At 39.1% G+C, this 26,286-nt stretch overlaps 1 protein-coding gene across 4 annotated transcripts in view; it reads right to left on the bottom strand.

Annotated features, from left to right (window-relative positions):
• The window catches only part of SLC25A13 (solute carrier family 25 member 13), a 102,390-nt gene that overhangs the window by 38,392 nt on the left and 37,712 nt on the right, over positions 1-26,286 (bottom strand). For all 4 annotated transcript variants that reach the window (XM_082335954.1, XM_082335956.1, XM_082335955.1 and 1 more), the window contains 7 exons: positions 13,204-13,343; positions 6,429-6,575; positions 4,721-4,859; positions 3,795-3,888; positions 3,535-3,619; positions 1,273-1,357; positions 658-816 (listed from right to left, as the gene is read on the bottom strand). In XM_082335954.1, coding sequence (XP_082192080.1) covers positions 658-816; positions 1,273-1,357; positions 3,535-3,619; positions 3,795-3,888; positions 4,721-4,859; positions 6,429-6,575; positions 13,204-13,343 — 849 coding nt within the window. The remainder of the gene's footprint in view (positions 1-657; positions 817-1,272; positions 1,358-3,534; positions 3,620-3,794; positions 3,889-4,720; positions 4,860-6,428; positions 6,576-13,203; positions 13,344-26,286) is intronic.

The following is a 26,286-nucleotide window of genomic DNA, read 5'->3' as shown; positions in this document are numbered from 1 at the left end:
AGCTTGGAACAGCTAACTTGATAACGCGGGTGTATTGGTTATGTATATAAAGCTAAGTGGGTTGAAACCCAGCTAATCTCTCTGGCTGACTCAACAGTGACAAGCTAAGAAGAGGTATACATAAAACTTGGTAAAGATGACTATTCCCAATGATTAGTGAAGCACATGCAACTGGTTCAGAGAAACCTTTTTGTCACAAAAGATATCACAAAAGGAGATCTGGTTAATAACAAGGTACCATATTTTCTCTATGTTTTTATGTTTTTAAATAGAAAGAAAACAGATAAGAAAGAACACTGAAACAAAACCCCAAAAACAGATGATCTAACTTCTACCAAACAGGACAAAATATTCTTGGTACTAAGGACTGCTAAGGAAATTAAAACTTGACTAACAGTATACTTTTGCTGTAGGAAATTGCTATTGTTGCCCTACTGCAGATGAGGAAGGAAAGGACAGAAAAGTCCTACAAAAATGCTTGCATTACAATGAGGTTTTAATTATCAAGAAGTTTGTAAACTCTTCACCTATGCAGAATAGAAGCAAAAGCACAAATGAGGCAAAACTGAAGTCTTAACAAAACAGGCTTAAAAATCCAGAGTTCACTGAACTCTTATCAGTATCCTATCATTAGTACATACCACCTTTTAAACTTACCTCTATAAAGCCCAAAGAAACCTTCATAACGCAGCACTTTCTTGAAGCAATCAAAGCTATTTTTATACATAAGTTCTCCTACAAAAGAGCCTGTAGAGCGCTGGTTTTGCATTCGAGTTTTTACCAAATCAATTGGGTAGACTGCAGTGGCTCCAACAGCTGCAAATAAAAATCAAGCTATAAGAAAACATGATTTTGCATTTGCAGTGTTTGACTGCAACTGTCATCTTCCACATTTATATCTCAAATATCAGTTCTATCTTTTTTCTCCACAATATATTCTGGATACATTAAACTACCTCCCACAGTTTTAACCAAAACTTCCTGGCCCTACCTCATTATTAATCTGATTCTTCTGAAACTGGTTTGATTACAAATCAGATAGCAGCACCACCTGCAAACTCCAATGGCTCGTAAATTCCAAACCTCTCGTAGACCAGATGACCTCTTCCCCTTCCATCTTACAGTCATCCCATCCCTTAGACACGGCTTCAAGGGAAAGACTGAGAAGCCTTCCACACTTAAATGAACGGCAGAAGGGGAAGAAGGGCAGAAGAAAAGAAGAAAAAACCCAAACAGTGAAGATGAATATTCTTTTGCTCAGCCATGACTAACCTCCAGCAACTGAACCAAGGGCAAACCTGTACGCTGATTCTGCAATCTGGATGAGAACAGGTCGAGACACATCGCCTGGAGCTTTCTGTCCAGGCAGGATTTAAAACAAAAGAAAAGACAAGAAAAATAATCAGAACACTGTAGTTCATGAGAGAACATCTCATGATCAGACAGATATAAGTATAAAGACACCTGGAGAAAATCCCACAATACACTGAGGATTTTCTAAGTGCCATATAATGTAGCCTCTTCAGATTGGAACAGCAAAGAAAAGAAAGACTGATACTACAACAAAATTAGACAACTCCAAAATCAATGATCCAAATGTGCATATGTGGGCACACATATTGCACCTTAAGTAATTAATTTTCTACAGCTAAAAGCAACTCCAGTTTGGAATTTCTTTCTACTGTCGCCAAAACCAGGTATACCTATTACTTCTCAGGCTATCAAAACAAGTATGCAAGCACTGTTCATACATATTAGCTAAAGGAAAAGAAGGTTTCATAAAGCACCCCCACAATTTCATTTTGCTCACAGTCTATGAGTGCTAGATTCCACCCAATGAAAAATAAATTTCAGAAGTGCTCCAGGTATAAAATTGCTATCTAATGAAAGAAAAGAATTAGGAAAACAGAAGTTCTGCAAGGGCGTTAAGTCTTACATAGTTACTAACACTTTTTGTAATACTTTTTTTTAGGATACTACAGGTAAAAGGACAAAATAAAAATATGGACATATTTTTTTCCTGAAAATGTGTTTATGTTTTAGCTGATATTCCAATGTAGCTGGAGTTGGACAGAAAATAAATTGAAGGTATCAATGCAGCTGAAAAATCTTTTCAGTCTCAGCATCAAGCAGCTGACATTAAAAACGAATTGGATGGAAAAATGAAAAGGTAGAACACGTATGCAGAAGAAATGGTAAGATTTAAGTAGGTTCATATGTCCTAGCCTCTTAAAATGGCATAAATCATACAAGCAAAGATAGTGGCCCCAAAGCAAAAACTGAAGAAGCTGCTACTCTCACCATCGCATTTTTGGCTACATTTTACTGCCACCTATTGTAACTTATGTTACTTGATATTCAGTCCAATGCAAATGCTTTTAACTCCTTTAGGAGTCTTCTAGGAATAGATGGTGAGCTTTTGGGAGCCAACTCATTTGAACTCATCCCAGCATAGTCAACATTTAGTCACTGCTCAAACAAACAGAAAACCGCCACCCTAGATACTGTCTGTATCCTAGGTACTGTCTGTACCCCCCAGTGGTGGGGGTGTCCACATGTAGGGGAAGGAGAAGAAGAAGAAAGAGAAGCAAAGGAGACGCATGTGTACACACACACACAGGCCTGGCTTATGGCCTGGTAGTCCTAAAAATGTAGCCTGCATCAACTCATTGTGGTCAAACTGGCGTCTCCGCACAGACCCAGAGCAGGAAAAAAAAAAACCAACAAAAAACCCCGTAGTCTCACAAGACACAAAGTTAAGACTGCCTTAAAATAGAGACAGAGAAAGAGAGTAACAGAAACAGAGGGTTAGTTTTTAATCTATCTGTATAGAAACTTGTGTCAATAAAAATATAAGATATGCTAAAATAAAGCTAAAAAATCAACAGGTTTGACATTTAAAGAACACTCCTATTTCTTTTTGCCTCAAACACAACAAAAGTTCATTTTCTGTTATACCACTGAAAGTCAATATCCTTTAGTTTTTGGAAATGCAGAGAAAATTAATGCTTTTACTGAAACTGTGATGGTAGACTAAATGTAATCTCTCCTATTTTGATATTCAGCAGAGCATAAGGCAAAGCAGAGAATACTCTGAAGCTGGAAACATGCATGTGTGTTCAGAACAAGGGCTGCCATTTAATAGGCTAAATATGAATTTACCATCCATATTCGAAGCAGGAAGTCTTCTTTCCTCATTAAAAAGAACAGAGCGCAACAGAATCACAAAACATAAACACCTTAATTAGGTATACGCCTAATATTTACTGCATGGTTGGATGACACACATATACGTTTTATCTTTCCAAAGTAAATTACATTTAACCTGTCAAAATGCAGCCCAAGAGAAAGGGGCACAGAGAAGAGATGGAGAGGACGTGACACAGGTTAAAAATTCTAACAAGAAGGTATTCCTCACAGATATGACAGAACATAAGAGAAAAGCAACTTAGCTAGCAACACAGAAGGAGGTTGGCTATCTATTTACCTGGCACTGGAAACAGATAATAGTATCACGCTGGCTTCTGTTCTTACCTGCCTCTGAGCCTCAGCCAGGTTGTAGGGCAATGTCCCTTCCTCCAGAGGAGCAATTCTTTCAATATCAGCTAACGTCATGCGCCTGAGGAAATTAATTCAGCTTAGCATTTGCTTAGAGATGGGTTTTCAGACCACAAGAAGTTACCTGCACGTGACCACTACACTACACTCACCTGTTCCCCAACACCACCTCCCACTCCTTCCAAGAAGGAGATGGAGAAAAGGAAAGAGAGGAGGACAGGCAATTCTCCACTTACCCCCGTGGTTCATATAGATCTGCTAACTGAAACAAGATGTCAACTTCCATGGGTGTAACCTGACCAAATTTCTGAGCTGCCAGAACAAACTCCTCTGCAACAGAACAAAAGTACAGAAAAGAAGAACTGATCAAACCAGAACAAATACTCCAGAGCACCCCAGAGTTGCTTTATATTTTAGTATTAAGTAGAAGACTCTGGTGGGGGAGGGAGAAGGGGAATAAAAGTGACCCACCACAAAAGTGTTCCTGCCACTATATAAATGTATGTTTTAAATGGTCTATCGTTCATGCACATAAGTACAACTCTTGGGTTTTAAAGCTTAGCACTATCAGCAGGATTTAGGATATTTGACATACGGTATCAATCAGTTGCGGGTCAGAGGGAAAAAAAGTAAAATAAAAAGCAAACAGAAAAAAAACCCAGGAGTCAAAAGATGTGGAACTTTTCATGCATAGTCCCAGTAGGCCACATTAATGAAACTTTGGCGTTGCACAGGGAATTCTCTATAAAAGTGGTTAGATACAGCAGATAACATCTTGTTCCAAGCTTGTAGATCAGCTTACTGTGCCGCCAATACAAGTTTATGGAATTCTTCAACTACCCTTGAAGGTCACTTTAATAGGCTGCCAATTTGGCAGGAGTCCTAGGAAGTTTTTTAAACTTTTAAATATCTTTACATACTTTCCTCACCCTGCCCCCACTGCCGGTTTACTAGGACCTTTTTCTGATTGAAACAAAATGAAAAACCTGGAGGGTGGACTCCAACAGGAGTGTACAAAACTGAGTGGCGTACCAAGGAACGCTAATGAGGCAGGCTTTTTCCCCCTCCCATTGATTTAAAAGCATACAGATGAGGTCTTTCCCTCCACCCATCCCAACCAAATGCCCAAGGAAACTTCCAGACTGCAAACATTTCTACCAACCCTTAGTGACTTCCACATCTTTTCTATTTCCAGCCAGAGTACTGTAGATCTTTCTAATGAGCTCCATGTTGTTAAGGAGAGAATTAAATCCATTAAAATAGGAAAAGCTGACCTGATGGGAAGTGGTACCTCCAGCAGCCTAGAGTAGAGACAGTAAAAGAAGAAAAGAGAAAGGAGACTGTTACAAGGCTAAGAAAAATCTTGAAATAAAGGTTTTCAAACAATGTTATTTTACAAAAGAAACAGTAGCACAGGGTTGCTTTTCTAAAAAAACTGCAAAATAAAGAAAACTATGAAAGATTCTTATGTTACTGAAACTAATCATGACCAGAATGTAAAACTCTCCCCACCCTACAAACCTAAACAAATACATATGCAGGATTATAACAACATAACCAGTAGTAATTTACAAAGTTCAAGTTTCAGTACTGCTTCAGTTGGAAATGTTTCATAAGTTGGCTTATTTCTAGTAACGAGGAAATCTACTTCTACATGTAAAGTATATTACTATACAGAAAATTTCAAGAAAATCAAAACATATTCTGAAAAAGGTCAACTGAAACATTTAAATTCACAGGCATTTCAAGTCATGGAAAACCAGCAGTAAGCTCTCAGGCTTACATCAGGCAGTCAAACAAAATGGGAACAGTAAGGTTCAAACAGTTATTCATTCTCAAATGAGAACTGAGCCTAAATCTTTATTTCAAAGTGGTGTTGGGTCTGCACACAGAAAAATTATTGGATCAATTCCCTATTTAAAGTATAAGATTGGTGATCAAGTAAATTTCTGAAAACAATGCATAAGCTTGCCAAAATTTAACTGACCTTGAAGGAGAATCAAAAATCTTATGTTTTATGAGAGAATATATGACCCAGGAAAGTTGATAACAAGGCTGGGGAGAGAACTGAGGAAGAAAGTATCAGATCTCATTGTCAGACCCTAAGTCTTCTGGCTATGCTTTTTGCTGTATGCTTCTTCCAATATTCTGTCCAGAGTTTGCAGTTCTCATCACTTCACACTTCTCCCTGGAATTCTCCCTTGCAAGTCAAAGCAGAACAGATTTCTTTAAACCTTGATATGGCCAGACTTTGGATTACTTGGAAAGTGCTACTGCAAATTCCCAAGATTAGAAACTGTGGTCAAAACCAAACGTACCTTTTTTTTTCTTCAGTGAAATTGCAGAATTGTAGTATTTAATTTGGTTTATGCACGTCAAGCTGAAAAAAGTGTACACTCAAGTGTAACGATTATCAGTTAATATATAGTGAATGTTCTTGGGTGATGTTCCAGTTCATACACTGTCCCAGGTGCTGGGAAATTACACTCAGGAGCTTAGAATTGACATTACAAAGCAAGTCCTTTGAAGATGACTTCCTAAGTGGGATGCAATGGCATTTTGACATATTTGACACAGGCTACTAAGATGGAATGACTGAAATAGTCAGGCAAACTCTACATTTGTAGGCCATTACTAAGGTCCATCTACGGGCTTTGTCTTTTGTCTCAGGAGACCAGGAACATTGAGGATACATATGGATACATATTCAACAAGGGTTGACTTCCATATGTGTACATAATAACTGCTGAACTTAAAAACACGCATCCATAAGCTGAACTACATGCCACTTATAGTGGCAAGATACATAAAAAAGGAATCCCACACCTATGTTCCACGTCTTTCCCAGTTGGGATACAAGAACTACTCACAGCTACTAGACATTCTTCTACAAATGGTGTCAGCATGTGTGGCCGGATAGTGACCATAATGTCCCTGAAGTCCATAGCTGTGACTCTTCCAGCCTGAGCATTGTCTCTCTGCACAAAAGCTTGTTTTGCATGTTCTAACTGTATCTCCTGAAAACATACGGAAAAAAAAAAAAGTTAGGTTCAAAATCATCACCTTAATAGTTAGATTTTATATAATGCAGTCCTACAGGATATCTCATACTTAACAAAACACGATTACATGTAATCAAATTTAATTGGATATTGTATGTATAACTGTCAGCCTTTTCTATCGGTGGCATATATGGTCTCTCATCATTGAGCTCAATACCTAGGACAATCATCATGATTTCTCTGCTGCCTGGACATTAGGTCATGCAATTCATTTAACTGAGAAACAGAGAGCACGTATCAACATACCAGTGCAGGTAATCTCCCACTCATGAACCTTAAAGTGTTCCATGATGTGTATTGTCCACTTTATTGCATGTGTCACAGCAGGTCAAAATACTTTCTGTAGAAGCATTTGCTACTCCTTGAATGGGACAATGCAATCATCAGATTTCCACATAGACACCCACTAATCTTGAAAGTATTCCCTCAAAAAGCATCCTCATTTAAAACATAAAGTTATTTGTCTACAAAAGACACCAGCAGTTTAATTTAGAACTCTTTGTATCGTGACTGACTAAAAATCAGTTCTCAATATTTCAGCAGTAGTAACAGGCACAGATCAATCACAAGCATTATCTGATGCAACCACCTGATAACCTCATTTTGTGATTCAAATGTACCCCTGAGAGAAGAGGGGAGAAAAAAAGGCATTCAATCTCTCAAAATCATATCTTTTCCTACTGTGACCTTCACCCTTTCTTCATAAATTAGTTAGACTACTTCCTTATTTTTTTATTTTCCATTTAAAAGGAACAATCCTGCACAGATAGTAACTTGATAATACATATGAACTTTTTGTTCAGTTGTACAGGTTTGTCAAAACCAGAAATAGGTTTGATTTTGGTGATGTAGACAGACTTCCCAATCTATACTTCTTTGCTGAATGGAGGAAAACAAATCATTGCCATGTCCTCCCTTTAAATTTCAAAGCTTAGAAAAACTTCTTCACTGGAAATACAGCGCTTAGTCTGAATACATATTCATAATCAGTTATTCAGAAAATGGAATCAGAGCAAAAGTATGTCAGCAATACTAAGCAAGTAGTCTTGCAGTGAACCATGACTATTCTATGATTTCCATTATATTTGCAAATATATGCCTTAAAAGTCATATTAAGACAAGACTCAGGCTAGTCAAGAATCACCAGCACGATGAACATGGTCTCCTGTAAGTTGATATTTATCTCACATCAGCATTCAAGGGAATAGAGAGTGAAGGGCAAAAGGCAAGTTCAGCTGGCATAGGATCAGACCTGCCAGAGGCCTGCAGCCGCCATCCCTCCTTCTGCTCATGCCACGGCCGCCAACGCACACTGCCACTCAAACCATGCTTGTCTTTTCATCTCAGCCTCCTGACCTCTCCAATTTTAGTCCTAATTTCTAATTAGGACACTGTACCCTGACCTGAAAGGTATGATGAAAACCTCCTAGTATATTAGGCAGGAAGAGGAAAGGGGGGCGGGGGGAAGGACAGATCAGTGTTTCAACATTGCATTTCACTCATGGAATTATTCAGAAATTTCTTCTTTTCATGAGAAACGCTTGTGGGGGTTATAATTTGCAGTGTTACAATTTCAGTTCTGTCACGTTTCCTTTACATTACAGCCCCCTATGTGGAGGTGTTACAATTCAGCAATAACATTCACTCTGGCTGGATGCAGCCATGTAAGCTCTTGCTTCACTCCAATTGTGACTGTAATTTCAACAGAAATTTGGAAGCAAGCAATTTTGGGAGGTTTACGGTGGGAGGAGCACAAGAACACAAAAAACCTTCGTCAGCTTGAGGCAGGCAGCTACTCGGGAGGCAGAGCGCTCTGAAGAGGAATTAGGTATAATAACTCTTGTATCCCTAAATACTCACCACCTGGCAGGTGGAAACGTATGAACAAATAAGCAAAATTGTTTTTCATTAAGTGGCAGCATCACCAAAGAAAAAATAAATTGAATTTAGCAGAAGGATTACATGGGCAACTGTGAATGTTGCTTTCTTCTCTTCTCTCACTCAGTTTGTTCTAACCACTGAAACTGCTGGCAGTGTTGTGCTGGCAGAATCCAGCACTAAAATGCAGTAAAAAACCTGGACACCACTTGCAGAAGTCCAGTCTGTTACCATCTGCGTACACCCGTCAGTGAGTTTGGAGGTATGCATACCATTGGTGGGACCTTGGCTGACAGCGATGTCTCAGCCACAGAAGCAAAGCGGGGCTCACGTTCCAGAGAGATACGTTAAGTGCATGTTTCTTGTCATCACCCAGCTAATTGCAAAAAGGCTGTACAGCTGAGTACAAGCCAAAACACCCCATCTTCTCCTTGCTAACATGATTCCTTTCAATCTTCTTGGTACATGTGGAATCCACTAGAGAAAAAATTATCCCACTTGGTTAAACACATGGTCAAGGACCACGCTGTCATTTGCCCGTACTCTCGTCAGCTAGAAAAGAGCTGCTTAGCTGCAGACAGGCAGCAAGACAAAACTCTGAATAGGATGATGTCAGTCTTCTGGAGCTCCCTATGCGCACCTCCTCCTTAGTTTAGAAACGAAATGGTTTAAGCATACTGCAAATAGATACAGAAGACTCATCCCACCTTCTCAGAAAGGTAGGGTCTTTTTAGGCTACAGTTATTTTGAGATGTGCTATGCGTTTTCCAGTTGCACCGAGCAGAAAAAAGCACGGGGACCTTCAGCCACGTGACATTCCCAAACCAGGACTATGGCAGCGACACGGCATACAAGAACATGCAGACCATAACATGGTAACACACTTAATCTCAAAACTGAATTTCACCTATAAAGTCTGTCACAAAAAAACCCAGACAGATGTCACTTCTCTAATAACTGTACATTGCATAACAATGTAATAAACTCCTTAAAGTGTTTAACTCAAAAGAAAGGCTATCTATTCCCTCAGTCTCCAAGCCTGAAAGTTGAGACATCTCACAGCATGACTAGCTGCATTTCAAAATGAGGCTCAGTAGCTACCAGCAATTTATCAGGGAAATCGTTATGAGATGTTCGTAACGTTGCCTATGCTGTGTATACACAGCCAACATAAAAAATACTCCCTTAAAAATAAACTGAAAAATAATAGACCAAAGTTGTAGTGTATAGAGATGCTATCTGACTTGCAATAATTTTTATTGTTTCACCTATTTCAGGCCAATATTATTTACCTAGACAGGTTAAGGTTTAAAGAAATACAATCCCCATTGCTTCGCAATACAAATTACACATCCTAAAGAACCTTCTCTGACTAGACTTCTTGTAAACTTAGATATACTTAGAAAACAAGCTTCTCCCTTGGTGCTGGAAGTCCAGAATACTCCCAGGTAGCATAAGACTTTGTGAAAAATTAATTTGCACATCATGGCAGGCATGCTGACACCAGAATTTTCATGAAATTATTTCCTATCTAGAGATTTTACCTCAGCTTTCACTTACAGCTCATTAAAAGCTTCTTTACTTTCCACTTAGATAGAAATTTATGTTTGGGTTCCATCCCAATGGATTCATCAGATACAGGACAAGCCTTTCCACTGGTGTAGATCCCAGGGTTCAACTATAAAGAGTACTACTTCATCAACTAATATGCTGGGCACAAATAAATTCCCAGACAACGTGGAAATGGATTTACCAGGCCCACATACAAGCATATGTTAAAATTCATCCTGCGGAATAGATTTTACATGCTGACAAAGGGGCCAATGTTGCTCTTTTTGAAGCAGACTTGCCACTTAAGTGATGATGGAACTTGGCCATAACCAAACAGATACAGATGTGACAGATATATAGTGGAGATATATGAGCTAATTTTAAGCTAGCAAAATGAGAAGCAGGGTAAAACAACACACCTTGAGCTCTGGGTTGATGCAAATAGATTGTTAACTGTATTAGAGCCAAGCAGTTTGGACGCTATACTTTTGGGCATCTCTGTTACTGTAGACAAAAAAAGTGCTGGCAGGATATAAATATTCAGAATCCCATATAAACTCTTCTTATTTAAAGCCAGAAGAGATCCATCTTGTGCATGGATAAAATATACTAACATTATTTTCCACGTACCTTCAGCTTTGCCAGAAGAGATGATTAGCCCAAATGCTGCAACAGATAATGAATATGTAACAACTTTATGTGGCATAATAGGACCCAACGTGAATGAATTTGAATCTAGCTGGATTATTTCATTAGAAGTTGCAAATTGCATTGTACTTACAAAGCAGTACCTGAAGCGCCTTACAGAACCATCTGGTCCATGTTAAGTGCAATGTAAAGAGCATTCACACATCAGGAATGCAGAAAGGTAATTTGGTATCCACTGTGGTCTCCTGCTGTCTAAGGTCCAAGGTCTAGACATCAGACCAAGGAGACTGACTCATGCACAGGCAAGAATGTCAGAAGGAAAGACTGAGTACCAAAGGTTACAGAGCTTAAAGAAAGATTTCTATGCCTGTGAACATAACTCTCCAATTTGTGTTGAGAGTCATTTCTGTGCTCAAACTTCAATATCTATAATACAACGCTGCAAGGCATGAATCAGCAAGGAAACTTCTGGGTTTCAAAGACTTACAGTTCTAGAAAGTGGGTAAATAGATGTACTGAATTACTGTGGCTGACTGAGCATCCTAACAGACTGTACTGATAGCGGACAACTTCAGCAGCGTCTTAGGACAATTAATTTATTTGAAAGTCCTTGCTGCCTGCACCAATGCTCAGAGCATCTTTACTGGCAGCCTTAGAACTTTTCCTGAATGCATCTCACCTCTCTAGAGGACACCCAGCATCATCATCCTTATTCTTCATGTTTATGTTCTTCCTCCCTCTTTCTGTCCTATATGGATCATCACCACAAAGAGATGTCTGGCTAATAAGGACCACGGACATGTTCCAACACAACCCTTTACTCTGCACTGCAACTAGCTAAGATTCACTTTTGCAGTAGAGACAGTTAAAAAAACAAACAAACAAACAAGGCAGGGCAAGACACACCAAAACCAAATACACTTCTCCCCTGAATATGATCACATCCAAGAAAAGTCCTTTTAGACAAGGAAAGACGAACACCCCTCCACAGGATGAGAAAGCCTAGTAGTTAGGACTCATCTCCAAAGTTAGAAAACTCCTGCCTCGGCTCTTGCTTTTCCTAATTCAAAGAAAAAACATGAAAGAACCCAAAGACACAAAGAAAGAACTCAAATCTTCCAAATACCCAGCCATGAGGTTATGGGCTCTTTTAGGCCTGTGGCTCTAACCTCCCTCACCACTCCCCGCCTCCCTCCTCTTTTTGGCAAAAAGTGTCCCTTTTTTCATTCTAGGTTTTTCTTCAGGTTTTCCTCAGATCTCTAAACAAACAGATGCATGAGGCAAACAGGACTGGTACTCTGTTAAGACTGTGATTTTAATCCACCAAAATCAGGATACATGAACACCAGAACACGTGGCCAGAGACATTTTTTTTCCTAATCAAGTAACACATTTTCATTTTTATCCCAAAGAAGTTCTAGTTCACTGTTCTGTCACAAAACTGGTCTATGTTTTAGCTACTTAGGAGTTACAATAGTCAACAGAAAACCTAAGGGAATACGATTTAATCATGTGATACCTGACGTCCTCTTCATACGAAGTTAATTATGCTCTGTTCTACAAAGTCAATTTGAAACATTTGTCTCAATAGCATTATCTTAATTATTCCTCATCAAAATGATACCACCTCCTACTGTGAACTAACATACTTGTGTAAACAAGAAAAAAAGAAACCTTGCAGTCTTGAAGCAGGTTCCCATTTTAAAACTCTCTAGTGTAAATACTAATACAGGCATTAACTATTCAGAAGGAATACAAATAAGAAACTCACGTGTTTTACCACTTCAAGGATCACTTTTCCTACTGAAGACTATTTTTAACAGTACTGCTGAAATACAGATAATCTGTTTATTTTTTTATTAGCACAATATTTTGTTTTCTGTAACAAAGTACCCTAACGTGTAAATAGCCAAGAATTCCTTGCAAAAGAAAGACTGTATTTTATTCTCTATATACCACATTTCCCTGAGATACTCTAAATTCAAAAAAGGTCAAAAGTAAAGAACTGTGTGGAAAGGGCTTGCAGCAAAACATCATCTTTATTGGATACCAGCACCGAATTAAACACAAATTTGGTAAACATGCTGTTTACAGACAGTACTTTTTCTTAATACCACTCTGGTGACTGGGTCCAAAATGTTCAGTACTGTTATTCAGCATTCTTTGACTCATGTGATTTAAATATACAGGAGATTTTCAGACTTTGAGGTCTAGGTTTTTGATTTCATGTCTCTGTCTACACAACAGTGTAGAAAAGATCACCTTCTGCACACAGGTGCCAAAAACAAAACAAAAGAAAAAAAATAGATAGCCTGAATCAGGAATTTTACCACAAGCATATCCTCTTTGTCAACACACTATTAAAGTCCAGCACTCTGACTGTAAAAGCCTACACTCGCTCCATCTTGCAACTTTCCTACCAGCGTGGTATTTGGCAGGTTTGCAAATACTTTGATTCTTGCATTCTTCTTATTACTGTTGACAAACTGTATTGTATTAGACCCACCAGTAAAAACTGGGTGAACTCCGCATATGTTAGGTGTCTTTTTCTATCCTTTCCAAAATGCAGCTGTACGAACTCTGAATTCCAGTTAAACGGAATGTGCTGATGAATTGTGGTCTGGCCAAAAACTTGCTTAGCATCCTCTGGGAAGAAAAGAAAAATGTTCATTTAATAATAAAATAAAATAACAATAGATACAAGCATATATTTATACAAGTAAAACAAATATGATATTTTCTAACAGGAAAGCAATACTGTTCATATAAATTAGTAACATATTGTAAAGCAAACCTGATCTTTTTGTTGTCCAAAATCGTAACAAATGAAAAGTTTTGAACACCCTCACAAATACAATCTCTACATAGTCTCTATTTGTGAAGTTTTATACTCACAGCATGTGATTAGGAGAGACTCAACTAGATATTTCAAGTTTCAAAGTCAAGCAAGAAAAGCTTAAAATTAAAAGAAAATTTATAAAAAGATGACTAAAGCTAACCAATTTTCAGCATGATCTTTTCAAACTGCTAACAACGAAAGTTTTGTGCCACTATAATTCAGGCTTTTGTATTATTCCCAGAGTCCTCCACATTCAAACAAATCAACTACAAAAATATCAGTATTTCAAGACCCACTTTTCTGCAGTTACCTTACAGGAGCAGTGACATGCAGGGCAGGGGATGGGGGGGACAGGGCAGGCAGGAATACAAACTTATCACCACCTCCAGCACTAAGCAAACTTTAACCCTAGACCTCTGCCACAAGGAGGGGGGCAGTGCGACAAGTTTGTTTAATCACACCTAAATGCAAGCTTCATAGTTTAGTTCAGTTCAGTACTTGTAACTGGGCAATGGTTTATTACAGGCTTAGCAGACTTTTTGGTAATACATGGCATTTTTGGTGAAGAAACAACTATTTGAAATACAGCAAGTTGTACAATCAGTAATAAGGACCATACATTGCTGCAAGTGGACCGTACAAATTTTAACTAATGGAAACAGCAACAAGATCTGAGGAAGTACTTGTCTCACATAACAGTGCCCAGTTCAGTGTGATAGTCTGTCTCAGCCAAAAATACAGGGCAAAGATATCTTCTGAAGACAAGCTCAAAGCCAGAGGTTCCCAGCTGCTATATACCTTCTTAATTGCCCTATGACTCCTCCAGCAACTCCAGCCAAGAGCCAGTTCTTGTCTCCTGCTAGTTCCTGCAGGCATGGAGAGCTGGTTCCCAGGAGCCACTCCCTACCCACCAGGCAGGGCCAGGAGCTGGTCTCCTGCTCCCTTCACGCTTTGTGGAAGAAAGACCAGGAGCCCAAACCCAGCGCTCCTGTCTGTCTCTACAAGCAGCAGCGCTGGAAGCCAGTTCCCAAGCGTGGCTGGTGCCTGGGGGCGAGGAAATCAGCACAGCTTTGTGCCTGCCTGTGTGCAGAACAAGCTGGGAGCCACCTCGCTGGAGCCAGCCTCTGCCTACCAGGCAGGCCTGGGAGCCGCCTTCCAGCTCACCCCAGTGCCACAAGCAAAGGTGGGAGCCGACTCCTTGGAGCCATGAGGTCCCGTCTCTTGCACAGGTTGAGTTCTGGTTTCTGGTTCAGCCCATGCCAGGAAAATCCCAGGAAATCAGTGGTGAAGGAACAAGTTAGATTTAACCTACAAACAGAAAGACTGACCCCAGCTAACCTCAAATTCTTAAAATTCAGAATTTCAAGCCCTAATGTCCCATGAGAATTTTATCCAAGCAACATCAGACAGTGCCCCCAGGACAGCATTGTTCATTCACGTCTTCAAGCTCCATCACAGCCAGCTTGGATCTTGTCTGCCAGCATTCTCCAGGAGCAAAATTCTGCTCTCAGGGCAACAGGAGGGAAAGCCAATCAGTTCAGGGTGAGGTCCTGTCCCTCTACTGAATGTCTTTTATTTAGGATGCTTCCTACTGACACAGCTCGAGGCACCTTGCCACATGTCATTGGAGATCACCTCTATAAAGTCCCTGCTTTCTGCCAAACTTCCTTCCCCACCCCTCAAAGAAGGGAACCAGCATGAAGAAGACAGACTGTGTTTTCCGCAAGCAAGAGGAAATGAAGGCTGTCTCTTCCTGATAGCGACCACTCTGCTCTTCCAGAGGAATGAAGATATTTCCAGAACAGCTCCAGTACCTGCCTCTTGCACAGAAACCAGATGCTCATCTGCTTCCTCTTTCTGTCCTATTCCATCTCTTGAATTTCCCCAGAGCAAGACACTGCTACTGTCTGGATGACATTAGGAACAAGTCACTGTTTACCAAAAGCTATGTTTGGCTGGACTCCAGATTTGCCTTTGTCAGCACAAAAAGGTGCTTTCTTACCTCGCATCAAGCAAGAGATAGGAAAATCTTAGCTAGTATAAAAGCAGTCTCAAATTCCTTTTGATGGGGCCAGGTTCCTCAACAATCTTTACTTTGACTTGTTAACATATGAAAGTTACAGAGTGTCCTCTGATTATGCCACTGTAATTTTAGTTTAATTAGTTATCATACATTAGCTATCTTGAAGGTACAATGCATTTTGCTCCCCCAACTCTGTGCCTTGTAAACCCTCCTTAGTTGTGGCCCAAAAGAAAAATTCCAGCTCAAGAAAATCAAACATCACGAAGTGAAAAGAATGGTAATTTCAGACTAAATACAATGTTTAATTATTGGCATTACAAATGGGAAAGGAACTCACAGCAATGGAACTTAAAACATCATCAAGCCAGCTAGGAATACAGTAAGGTATATATCCAGGGCATTTGCATTCCCTTGTCTATTTTAGAGATTAAAGGCTACATGCATGCCTCAGAAGTTCATATAAGTAGAAATATCCTTCCGAACAGTCCAAGCAGGAGATGTATACTTAAATTTTGCTATGACTTGGAAAACACAGACTATCGCATTAGCGTAGGTATTTAGTACAATAGCGAGAGAACTCCGTACACTACTTGATCTTTTCAAAATCATACTGTATATTGATGTCATTATATCTTAGCAACTAATACCAGGTGCTTTTCTGACAGGGTGCACGTTGGATTATACTGCGCAGGTAGCTGACTGGAAGATTGCCTACTGTGCTTCTACTGATTCCTTGATGGCATGAGACATGGTATCCTGTTTGCTAATGCCTTTTTACACTTACCTTGCACTTCCTTTTTGCACTGCTTATGGTTCGCAAACTCCTATACACACTCAGTGGACAGCGTTTTCCTCGCTAGTCTCATCACCCATTCTACAACAACGTGACTGACTCAAGTCTTGTCTGTGGTCAGATTGCCCGATTCAGATGTTAAAGACCATTTGTGCTCCTTAAGTGTTTTAGCCTGTGATTTAACCATAAAAATGTATCCAACTACATACTAGAACTCACTCCAAGTTATTGTTCAGTTCTAACAGTGTCATCTCCTAATCATCTAAGTCCAGTATTAAAATAAAAAATGGACAATTTTAAAATGTAGTTTCACCTTAAACCTGCAGCTGAAGTTCCATGGCTATCCACAAGTTGCTGAACTAAACACAGTAAAGAGCAGCAATGTCCTTCAGTAGCCAGGAGTTATTTTGTTTGTATAGACTTTTTTTTTTAAAGGAACCTGTTTCAGAGAGTCACAGAATAATTTGTGATTGAAAGGACATCTGGATGTCATCTGGTACAACCCCCTGTCAAAACAGGTCCAACCAGTTCAGGTTGCTCAGGTCCATGTCCAGTTGAATATCTCTAATAATGGAGATTCCACAACCTCTCTGGGCAACTGTGGTTTGATCGTAAACCAATATTTAATCAAAATATTTGATAAAGTGAAGCTTTTCAATGCACATTAAAACACTGTTTATTTGTTCTAGTTTTGAAAAGACAAAATGTCAGTGCTCCACTGTCTGGAGCTGTAAGAGCACAAAATCTAAAGCTAGCAAAAACCATTTCTGTGTTTGCATTGTTTGAACCAGAGCTGTTGGAAAGCAAAACAAACCACAGGTTGGAGGAGAAGATTTTAAATATTCATTTTTAGAAATCCATGCTGTCAATTTGTGTCAATCTTTAAAAAAAAACTAAACTTTGAAATTCAATTTTAAAACAAATTGCAAAGTTCTATAATAAATAATTGTTTTTCCCCATGCTGCCTCTAATTAAAGAATAGATACCTTGTCATTGGTTTCTGATCACTATACAAAAAAGATGTTCTATTTTCTCTCCAAGTGAACTGCCTGCTGGTTTACAGTGGGGGTTTTTTGTCCTTTGGATCCTAGGGACTTTCTTCTCCCCAGTGTACTGATGTCTATGCTTAAATGCTTACTGTACAGACAAGTATACTGCATTCACATTTCCATGCTGTGATTAAGAATTATAACCAGAAATAAAGAGTGCTTTGGAATAACCACAGACCCTCATGACACAATGAAGGCCACTGGATTCCCCAAGTGAAAATTATCTATTTCATAATTTGAAATTTTAAACGGAGCAAACGGAAAGTCATTCCCCCGCTATATTTTGCATTTAAGAAAAGAACTCAGAAATTCTCAGCTCCTTCTATGCATTAATCAAGTTTATTGGGAGAATTAGTTGCACATGCCATCTAGTCACCTGACAGAACAAGCTACTAAAATCTTTACAGGCTACAGCACATAAATAGCTGATGTATTAAATCCGAAATTCTTTCAAACTTATTTGCACAAGTACCTGTTTCATGCAGTGTCATCATTCAGTCCAATGCAGTTAATACTATCTCAATGCACAGCTAGAAAAAATGCCATGATCATCTACAAAAATCCCACTCCCCTTACAAAATAGCTGCAACATTTCTGCAGAAAAGCTGTCACAATTGGCTTTATTTTCTATGTTATATGCTACATATATTTTATATATGATGTATGTTATACCTTTACGCACTTAAGCAATTTGTGCATGGTCTAGAAAATCTGTACCAAAACCTTGGGTCTTGATAAAAAATGAGATTTAGCCTGATGATAATGGTAATAGCAACTTTTGTAAAGAACAGAGGCTACCTTCTGCAAAGAGGAAAACAAAAGACAAATTTGAAAAGACATGAATTATCATAAGTTAACAAGAGTTCCACATGCACCAATAACCTTTTCAAACCCTTCTGCCAGTAACTACTTCTATATTCATCATACTTAAGGCCTTGAAGAAGAACATACAAGCATTATAGCTACAACTTGGATTAAAATAGCAAAATTAATGCAGAGTGTGGAATAGATATTTTAATATAAAGAGATAAGCTTTTTTAAACCTGAATATGCAAATCCCTGTCATTCTGCTCAGACAAAAGGTGATACCTTTACAAAATCATGTTTTGTTAATGGTTAAGCACTTCCATTCATGCATTTGGAAACAGTTTCCTTTAAATGGCTGTAATAAAAAAGTGCATTTTTTTCAAAGTCATGTAAAATAAATCCTACACAGAAGAAAAGGAAAAGAAGGAAGTCCAGCTGGTCAAATTAAACCATTAATAAAAGTAGCTGTTTCAGGATCGTGACTAGGAAACCCCAGCACCTTGCCGACTGCCAAGCAAGACCTGACTTAAAGCTCAGTGGAGATGAAAAAAGAATGATTTCCACAAGCTTTGCAATGGGTCCTCACTGACCATTTGAAACAACTCTACATTTTTCCATAATCTTCATGACCCTGAGTGCAGCACCAGGTTCTGCAACCTCTTCCCCATGCCCCACCCATGAACCTGTGGATCAGGGTCTGTGCAAAGTGTGGGAAAAACAGCTGGGAGAAACATCATCTCAGGTCCTTGGTCCTCCTTGCCTGAGCCACCCCGCAGGGATGCCTGTGCCTGCCCATGCACTTTGGTGACCCCAACCTCCTGACTTGGCTTTGCAGCCTGACCTTGGACCTGCCTCGTCCCTGCGGGCTTGTCTGGCCTTCGCTGGACTCTCAGCTGAGCCTGGTCACTGTCACCAGACCTGCTCTGCTGTCCTTGCTCAGGCTGCGTGGGACTGCACCCCTTGCTGGGTGGTCTCTGCCCATGCCCTGGCTTCTTGGCACCCTCGCTCAGCTGCAGGCTCACCTGCCTGGCAAAGCCACTGGCCCTTGATGCTCCTGGCCACAGAAGAAGTACAATAAACTTGTGCAAAAGTACATGCGTACAGAGGCATGCATATATATATGTCAAAAATACTCAAGTAATAATATTTTGTATTATCTTGTTTTACTGGAATTGTTGGGGTTTATCCAAGGTCTGGGTTGGCTTTTTTTTTGTCTGGGTTTTTGTTTTGTTGGTTTTTTATTTACTGTTGTGAACTTCAAATACACAGCTAGTTAATATGGTCTGGCACTAGGACTGTTCTATAATGATGACTTTTTATTGTGGAAAACATATGTCCACATCACAACTGCTCAGCTAAGATGTGGAACGATGGGTAGTCCAAATACTTGGCTGGGTTGTCCATTTATCCCCATTTACCCAGACAATACTTTGGAAGTGCAAGCGCTACAATCACTTTCTTGATCTCCCAGCTGCTTTGTCAAGGAAATGGGTTGAAATAGTTTTACAGGGGCTGTGCTGTAAATTAAATAATACATTGGAATAGCTTGATTACTAAGGATTCCAAAGGAAAGGTACTTATCCCTTCAACTTCCCTCAACAAAGCAATAAGAACAGGAAGGACTGTCACAGCCACCTTCTTCCACAGGTTAGAACCCCTGAAATAATACATTAATGCTGTATTTTCACTGCCTCTTAATTCCTTGCAAAACATGGACAACCTATTCTGCAATTCTGAATTAAAATAAATAAATAAATAAATTAGGTTCTTTCCTTCTTAAAATATTACTAGGAAGGTATCTGGTAGAACACTCAAACTGAACATGGCACACTAGAAACGGAGCACATAATTTGAAGATAATGGGATTATTACACAACTCAGGAAGGGGGGGAGTTGATCTGAAAAAAAACAGCAGCTCAGGTCAGTGCAATTTATCTGCACTCTATCATGTGGTAGTGCTACTGTTTTAAAACAGACTCATTCAAAAGAGTGCAAACCCCTCCATTAGTGCACCCAATCCATTTAGACTAAGATCAGTTTCACCTGCACCTGAAAAACGTGGCTGCACATATACACTTGCATATAAACACCTAAAAAAACCTGAATTCACTTTTTTTGATAATTTTGTGTGTGTGCACACATGTGTAAGTGGTAGCTTGGTTTTTTATAGGACTAGTTACTCCAAATTCAGAGAAAATCCCCAAAGACAAAATTAAACTCAAATAATAAAAACGGTAATTTTAACCAATTTAGCTATGTTGAGCTAGTCCAGCTGTGGACTAGTGCTGAATTGTAATGGACAAGTAGGGGTTTCTGCTGCTTAACATAAGCCAGTGTTGCTTGTGTGTAACCAAAGCTGTCCGATCAAATTCAAGGCCCCCGTTTCCATGTGGGTAACTGAAATCATCATCTGGACTCATTTCTGTTATCCCTGTCATGGAGATGTTAAAAACGCAGGACTTTCAGAATGCAGACTGACTCAACACCTTTCTTTACACTGGCAGGGGCTGACTTCGCTGTAGTTGTCCAGGAATACATATTTACTTCAGAATTCACATGATTGTTGCCTACAGCAGTTTAATATACCAACCCAAGTGATAAAAGCAAACTCCTGGCTCGAAGACATTATCCTAAACTTTACACGTTACTCTCCAATACAGACTTGAGAGCTCTATTTCTTTAACAGCTATTTTGCTTAGATAGATGGTATAAAAAAAATCACTTTCTTGCAAAGCATTAACATACATTTTCCCCCACTTAAATACTTCACTTTCAAATGCACCACAAAATGTACTCCCACAACAGTACCGTATTAGTATAAAACTATTTTAGTTCAATTAAAATGTCTAACTATCTACCCCCAAACCTACCTAAACTGTAATTTTCACTTTGAGCACTTCCACGATGTTCTCAGTTTTGTTTTCTTTTATCAGCTTATCAAATCAGGTCCTGCATTCCAAATGTTGGAAAAAAATAGTCATTAACTGCTAGGTAACAGCAGATTTTCCAATTTAGAAAACTAAATTACACACACTGCAAGAGTATGTGTATTTTGCTATCTGAAATTTCATATTAAAATTTGTAATAACAAAACACTTTCCTAGCTCTTAGGGCCTGCTGAAGTTTTTACCTTCTAATCTGTAATTCCAGGACAATTTGAAAAGCGGATGGGGAAAAAATGAAAATAAAAGTCAAGCTTAAAGTGGTATACTGCTGCTGCCACAGTTTTAAATATATTCTGGTGTGGAAGCTTCTGGTTCATCCCCAAATGCTGCCTATTAATCATGTTGGGCTTTTTTTTTTCCTAAGAGAATATGCAGCTGTATGAAAGATGGCTAACCCTCACCTTACTGTTAACCAAAGAGTGATCTCATATAGTTGAAATTTACTCTCAAATTGTCTTTTTCCCACCTTTTCTATGCCTATTTTTTTTCTTTTTAAGTAGCATGAAGTAGCAGCAGAAAGCACAACATTTTAGCCATCTGAGCATGTAGTATTCTATTATCCTACCAACTGGAAGTGCTCTCTGTTACCTCTGTCTTTTAAAATTGGAGCCCTTATAGTCAATCGTGCAAATCTACAGTTAGCCTTTCATAAAAAGTGGATTTTTGACCCACTGAACTGGAACAGCTTCTGAGTAGTTCTTCTGATCTCTGACAAGATACCATACAACACATGCATGCCAATCTGATATTGGTGTGCATCTATATTCAGTTGTTCAGAAAACACCGCTCATAAGTCATTAAAAAAAGTTTCAAAAATCAGAGCGGTTCTTTTTGTAGTACAAACTGATCATTTAAAGAAGTGCAATAAAGCTCCACATATATAAAAAATGGATACCTTCACAATAGTTTTCCACCTCCAGGTAACAAACTAACATCTGGAACACATCAATGGAAAGCAAAAGGTTATGATATTTGTTGGGATGCCCGCATAAAATGCATTGGTTGACTCGGCACATCTCCAGGCAGAAAAGAGTCTGTACTGCGACAGCCCCAAGGGAGTGCCAGCACCCTTAGGGGCAGTCACAGCAGCGCAGAGAAGCAGGATGCTGGAGTCTCTCACTAAAAGTGACTCCTTCCGTCCAGATGTGAACCACATATGTTTTGTGGTTGGAAGAAGCAACAAAGTCTGTATAGCACCTGTTGGACACAGAGGTGAGATTAAGACCAGGATTGCTAACCAAATGTCTTTCAGATGTTGTAAGTAGACTTTAAAGATGACAACAACCAAAAAATGCCCCAAAAGCCCCCAGCAAACCACAAAGTCCAGCATGAATCCTAACAAAAAGTTCAGCATGCACTCCCTTTCAAGAGAGAGGCACTAGCTACTGAACAAAATCCATTTGGGGGAATTTTGGTGGTTTTTTTTTATTTCCAACTTCACTGCCCTATCTAAACTTTTCAACAAGGACAGAGCAGCCTTACAGGTTAATTTTACGTTAATGAAAACATTACCACGAGAACATGCTTGTGCCTTCATGATTTTTCCCAATCAAAAGATCTACGATAAGCTTCAAGTTTCACCCCTCTGCTGAAAGTGTTCTCACTTTTAAAACCTCTTACCTTCCCCCTGCTCTGATAGTTTGTGCTCTTGTCACTTCTAAAAACTATGAGCTCACTTCCTCGTGATATATCCATACACTGTCCAGTTCAGCTTGGCCCTCACTTTTGACTGAGATATCTGAGCACATCTGTTACCTCTGCTAAACATTGCAAATATCCCAAAAAGCAGGCTCTTTCCAAAAGTACCATCACTTTCAGCAGTTAAGACTCTGGATGCAAGTTTGTCTGCTTCTTCTGTCCTACTTGGGGAAATAACATGACTTTATACACAGAATATTACATAATTGGCTTACAGAAAAGGTTTTCAACCTTTTTCGAAGATTCAATCCCTTAAAAATATTTCTACTTAAGCTGTGCATATCCATAATTTCCATTTACTGGCAACACCCTTACATTTCATTATTACCTTTCCTGGCCTCCTTAGAAGTGAGGAACAAACTGCCAGAGCCCAAAGACCACAGGTTTGGAAAGCACTAGGCCCTGCAAGGGCATAAAAACTAAATTTACCCCTTTTGCCCTGAAGAAGAATAATAAAAACATCAGATCACTTCCACCAAGGTAAACAGCATAACCTGGCTAACTAAAATAAAATACCGCTTTTATTTTCTCCATATAAGATAGTCGAGGGCTGATGCACATGACATGCGTGGAGAGGCTGATGGTACGGGGTTTTCTCAGACTGGAGGAGGGCGGGCTAAATGAGGACCTCATTTAGGTCTACAGCTACCCAACTGGAGGGTGAAGGTAAGATGGAGATGCACAGTGGAAGGACAAGAGGCAATGGATACAAGCTGGAACATGGGCAATCCCAACTAGGCATCAGGAAATAATTTTTCACTATGACAGTGGTCGAACACTGGAAGATGCTTGCTCACAGAGGCTGCAGGGTCTCCAGTCTCAGAGATATTTAAAACTTTGATTGGATGTTGCCCCCAGAGCAACCTGGTCCTGATGGCCCTGCAAGGGTTTGAACCAGATGGCTGCCACAGTCCCTTCCAACCTAAACTGTTTGATGATTCTATGATCATTCCTTGGGTTTTGGTAATGAACAAGAGAGATGTTCAGCCTTCAGCATGATGTTTGTCAGTACACAACTTTGATTTAAAAAAAAAAAAAAAAGAAAAAAAGACAAACCGAAACACAAAATTTCAGTTCTGGATGACTTGGAAAACTCACATTGCATTTTCTAGACCAAATGAAACACAACTGTGTAAAAGGATGGATCTTCTCTAATATTTAAAATGACAGATTTACTTTGTGACTAAACAGGCTTTGTTTTACTTAAGATGCCTTTATGAAAGTCTGCCTAGTTACATAACATTTTAGTTAAAAGAAAAAACAAAACAAGAAAAACTTGCCAAGTTGACATATGCCTAGAAATGAAATTCTCCAAAAATAGTATCAAGAAGATTTCAAAAATTGTTTCAAAGAAAATAAATATACTAACAAGCCTACCTTACATCCTCTTTTAATTAAAACTGGCCATTACTTGTGCAAAATCCAGTAGAAACAACAAAAAATATCAGAGACTAAACAAATTTTGCATTTGTAATGTTGCCGTTGAGATCATCATATCTAGGCAACTGTCATTTATAAACCAACAAATGTTTCACTGTGTAGGTGTAAGCTAACACATCACTAGCTACAAATGGTTTCTAACCAATTTGAAGAAGCAATGGAAATTTCACTGAGAAATACTGAATATTGCAATTTATCAAGTGATCAAAGCTTACAGCCTCAGCAATTGATTTTGGTAGTTCAGATTTAGCTTTTCCTTGCTTTACATGGTATTGAGCGTACCAGGCTGGACATCACTAAGCTAGGTGTTGTGCAAGAAAAAAAAAAAGAATTACAGATCCCATAAGGAAAGCCAAGTCATACCAAGCAATTACAGGGCAAAGCATAAAATAAATAATCCTCTGTAACAAAAGCAAGAGCTAGCTCACACAGTCTGAACCTACTCCTTTGGTCAGGAAAGCAATTGTGAGACTCCTGTAATAATTCTTTGCATATTAAAAAAGCATCAGAGCACTATCACAAGAGGAAAAACTCTGAAGCTCATCACAATAGCTGTATAGCTATTTAAACCTCTGTTAAGTGCTATGTGCTTTTAGAAAGTTTACAAACAAGCATTCAGGCAATTCAAGTATCAGATAAGCAAACAGAAGTGCTTAGTAAGATGTATCCTTAATTAATGTGCTTATCTAAGAACTGTACTGATATAATTAATAACAGAAGCAGAGACCCACAATAGCTGATGTCTGCATGTAAATAAAGTTTTGTTTTGAGACAAAAGCAGAATACATTGCTCGATTCTGCAGCTGTTATGCTAAACAAGCAACAATTTTGGGTTTGCTTTCCCCAATCCCTTCGCATTTTTTCTGGGCTTGGGGGGTTTTTTTAGCTTTTGCATTTTTTTTTTAAATTAAAGGACTGACTTGTTTTACAGCATACTCATATTTCTCAAAGCAGCACAGCGTAGCATCCATTTTGAAACAGTTTCAGGTTGAATTACAGGACCTTTAAAAAAAAAAAAAAAAAAACCAAAAAACACACAAAACCAGAAAAACACACACTATACCGCAGCTACATTTCATTAAGTACAAGAGCAAGAACTTCTGTCTGGTGGAAATTCTATTTTAAAACAAATCAGAATTAAAATCTTCAAAGCCAGGTTCAACGCCAGTTGGCAGCACAGACTCGGGCAATCACATCTCTTTTTGTGCCTTTCCTTTCTCTGTGATCAAAACCAACATGGACAACACTTATTTTGCCCTTCACTAGGGCTGCGAGAACCAGTACAAGAAAAGGAAAGTTCCAGTCCCTGGATCTCACCGCTGCGTTATTCACAGCTCAGAACTGTTAGCTCCCATCATTTCATTTATCCATCCGAAATTAGAGATGGAGGTTAAGACGACTTAGTTTTTAAACACTGACATTTTTACCCAACCCTCTCGCCTTTTTTAAATGCCATCTAGTAAAGAATTTCAAAGGGCTCTGCTTCTTTAATGAGGCATTAAAATACAGTCATACGACAAAAAAAAGCAACTCTACTAAGTCTCTTAAACCCCTGGACTTACATTATCAGCTTTTATGTGCCTGTCAACACTCAACAGTAAGAAGCAATGGTTTGCTCTTTGCCTCGAATTTAAAAGCCAGCTAAACTTCCTCCCACTTTCCTGCTGAGAGCTTTAACTCCTTGCAAACTGTCAAAGCTTTGACACTTCAGCAGCAGATAAATCTACGACATGATGCAACGGCCAGGTGTAGTCTCAGTCAGCCACTGGCCACTAATTTACTAGTGGCCATTTCATTCACCTCAAAAAGCAATAAACTAGGAATACTTCCCCCCTCCCAGACACACACTGCTTGCGGACCAGCCCTTTTAAATAGATGCTAGCTCTGTCAAAGAACCAGGTACAGTTAACTTGTAACTTGAAAGAAATGAAACATTTAAAATTGTAGAGATGTCAACATATGGCTAAAATGCAAAGGCATTTCCAACCCAGAAGT

The sequence above is a fragment of the Platalea leucorodia genome (assembly GCF_965183815.1).
Source record: "Platalea leucorodia genome assembly, chromosome: 1".
NCBI lineage: Eukaryota > Metazoa > Chordata > Aves > Pelecaniformes > Threskiornithidae > Platalea > Platalea leucorodia.
Note: the sequence above shows the minus strand (reverse complement) of the source record. Positions and strands in the feature narration are given on the sequence as shown.